This window comes from Physeter macrocephalus, chromosome 18 (genome assembly GCF_002837175.3).
Source record: "Physeter macrocephalus isolate SW-GA chromosome 18, ASM283717v5, whole genome shotgun sequence".
In the NCBI taxonomy this organism is placed as follows: Eukaryota; Metazoa; Chordata; class Mammalia; order Artiodactyla; family Physeteridae; genus Physeter; species Physeter macrocephalus.
The window spans coordinates 81,212,151-81,215,045 of record NC_041231.1 but is presented as its reverse complement, the minus strand read 5'-3'; the positions used below and the strand labels follow the sequence as shown (position 1 = coordinate 81,215,045).

Here is a 2,895-nt window from a genome sequence, read left to right as displayed (position 1 = left end):
TGAGCTTCTGTATGGTGAGAATACCCTCTTCCACTGCAATCCTGAAGCACAAAAGCTATTAATGATTGAGGAGCGGTTTAACTGGTGGCTTCAAACTGTATATCTTTACTAACAATTATATTTTTAATGCAAAATCATCGTGGTCATGAGAGATGATTTTTTCATGCCTTCAACTGGAACTTCTTGATTAAGGTAACCCGTTCGCCAATCTGCAGTGTTTCAGCACCTCACTGAAACCTTCACAAAGCTTAAGGTCACCCTGGTCTGCGCACACTCCAAAAACTGTTTCACCTCAAAAAAGCATGGGCCATTCTGCTGCTGCTGTGCCAGCTGAGTTCCCTGAGGCTCCTGGTAAGTGATGTCAGGCCTAGAGGGCTCAGCCTTACTTCCTCCACTGAAGCCACCAGTGATGGCATGACCCAGAGTTTGGCCAACGGCAGAACCCGCAGCCATGCCGGCTGCAGTGGTTGCCATCTGGGCCATCAGACCTGGCTGCCGGGGAGCAGCAGCAGGGGAGCCAACAGCAGATGGTGGAGCCTCTGCTGGTGGCTGAGCTTCAGGCTCTGGCCTGGGCACAGTTCTTATCTGAGGCATCCAGCTGGCTGGAGGGGCTACACGGGAAGTGCGGCTTCGGCTTCCACGAGGCATCTTAAATGTGTGGTGAAGCAGGGTCTACAAGCGTGAGACTCGGAGGAGACGCTGGCTGCTTCTTCTGGAGCAATCTTGAGGAAAAAAAACAGACCTGGAGGAATCAGACTCCTTGACTTCAGACTATACTACAAAGCTACAGTAATCAAGACAGTATGGTACTGGCATAAAGACAAAAGTATAGATCAATAGAACAGGATAGAAAGCCCAGAGATAAACCCGCGCACATATGGTCATCTTTTCTTTGATAAAGGAGGTAAGAATATACAATGGCACCCTGGTTCTGGGCACACTCCAAAAACTGTTTCACCTCAAAAAAGCATGGGCCATTCTGCTGCTGCTGTGCCAGCTGAGTTCCCTGAGGCTCCTGGTAAGTGATGTCAGGCCTAGAGGGCTCAGCCTTACTTCCTCCACTGAAGCCACCAGTGATGGCATGACCCAGAGTTTGGCCAACGGCAGAACCCGCAGCCATGCCGGCTGCAGTGGTTGCCATCTGGGCCATCAGACCTGGCTGCCGGGGAGCAGCAGCAGGGGAGCCAACAGCAGATGGTGGAGCCTCTGCTGGTGGCTGAGCTTCAGGCTCTGGCCTGGGCACAGTTCTTATCTGAGGCACCCAGCTGGCTGGAGGGGCTACGCGGGAAGTGCGGCTTCGGCTTCCACGAGGCATCTTAAATGTGTGGCGAAGCGGGGTCTACAAGCGTGAGACTCGGAGGAGACGCTGGCTGCTTCTTCCAGAGCAATCTTGAGGGAAAAAAACAGACCTGGAGGAATCAGGCTCCTTGACTTCAGACTATACTACAAAGCTACAGTAATCAAGACAGTATGGTACTGGCATAAAGACAAAAGTATAGATCAATGGAACAGGATAGAAAGCCCAGAGATAAACCCGCGCACATATGGTCATCTTTTCTTTGATAAAGGAGGTAAGAATATACAATGGGGGAAAAGACAGCCTGTTCAATAAGTGGTGCTAGGAAACTTGGACAGCTACATATAAAAGTATGAAATTAGAACACTCCCTAACACCATACACAAAAATAAACTCAAAATGGATTAAAGACCTAAATGTAAGGCCAGACACTATCAAACTCTTAGAGGAAAACACAGGCAGAACACTCTATGACATAAATCACAGCAAGATCCTTTTTGACCCATCTCCTAGAGAAATGGAAATAAAAACAAAAATAAACAAATGGGACCTAATGAAACTTAAAAGCTTTTGCACAGCAAAGGAAAACATAAACAAGACAGCAAAGGAAACCATAAACAAGCTGAAAAGACAATCCTCGGAATGGGAGAAAATGTTTGCAAACGAAACAACCGACAAGGATTAATCTCCAGAATATACAAGCAGCTCATGCAGCTCAATATCAAAAACACAAACAGCCTAATCCAAAAATGGGCAGAAGTTCTAAATAGACACTTCTCCAAGAAGATATACAGATTGCCAACAAACACATGAAAGGATGCTCAACATCACTAATCATTAGAGAAATACAAATCAAAACTACCGTGAGGAATCACCTCACAACGGTCAGAATGGCCGTCATCAAAAAATCTAGAAACAATAAATGCTGGAGAGCGTGTGGAGAAAAGGGTAGAGAACGGACTTAAGGACATAGGGAGGGGGAAGAGTAAGCTGGGATGAAGTAAGAGAGTGGCATGGACATACATACACTACCAAATATAAAATAGATAGCTTGATGGGAATATAATTTATACAGTCACTATAGAGAACTGTGGAGGTTCCTTAAAAAAGTAAAAGTAGAACTACCATATGACCCAGCAATCCCACTACTGGGCATATACCCTGAGAAAACCATAATTCAAAAAGAGTCATGGACCACAATGTTCATTGCAGGTCTATTTACAATAGCCAGGACATAGAAGCAACCTAAGTGTCCATCCACAGATGATTGGATAAAGAAGATGTGGCACATATATACAATGGAATATTAGTCAGCCATAAAGAGAAACGAAATTGAGTTATTTATAGTCAAGTTGATGGACCTCGAGTCTGTCATACAGAGTGAAGTAAGTCAGAAAGAGAAAAACAAATACCGTATGGTAACACATATATATGGAATCTAAAGAAAAAAAAAAAGGTTCTGATGAACCTAGGAGCAGGACAGGAATAAAGATGCAGACATAGAGAACGGACTTAAGGACATAGGGAGGGGGAAGAGTAAGCTGGGATGAAGTAAGAGAGTGGCATGGACATACATACACTACCAAATATAAAATAAA

The 2,895-nt window shown here is 45.0% G+C and overlaps 2 protein-coding genes across 2 annotated transcripts; both read right to left on the bottom strand.

Moving 5' to 3' along the window:
* Positions 1-219: 219 nt before the first annotated feature.
* On the bottom strand, positions 220-648 carry LOC112064356 (coiled-coil-helix-coiled-coil-helix domain-containing protein 2-like). The gene has a single exon (XM_055079958.1). It carries the CDS (start codon positions 646-648, stop codon positions 220-222), a length of 429 nt encoding a protein of 142 aa, XP_054935933.1.
* A 24-nt stretch (positions 649-672) lies between these two features.
* On the bottom strand, positions 673-1,315 carry LOC112064311 (coiled-coil-helix-coiled-coil-helix domain-containing protein 2-like). The gene is made up of 2 exons (XM_055080019.1): positions 925-1,315; positions 673-722 (listed from the first exon to the last, which is right to left on the bottom strand). Exons 1-2 carry the CDS (start codon positions 1,313-1,315, stop codon positions 673-675), a joined length of 441 nt encoding a protein of 146 aa, XP_054935994.1.
* Between the last annotated feature and the right edge of the window lie 1,580 nt (positions 1,316-2,895).

Excerpts from the sequence above, each read along its gene's own strand:
- LOC112064356 (XM_055079958.1), bottom strand. The coding sequence starts at position 648 with ATGCCTCGTGGAAGCCGAAGCCGCACTTCCCGTGTAGCCCCTCCAGCC.
- LOC112064311 (XM_055080019.1), bottom strand. The coding sequence starts at position 1,315 with ATGCCTCGTGGAAGCCGAAGCCGCACTTCCCGCGTAGCCCCTCCAGCC. Across the intron at positions 723-924 it reads GGAGTGTGCCCAGAACCAGG|ATTGCTCCAGAAGAAGCAGC; the intron begins GTGCCATTGTAT and ends TTTTTCCTCAAG.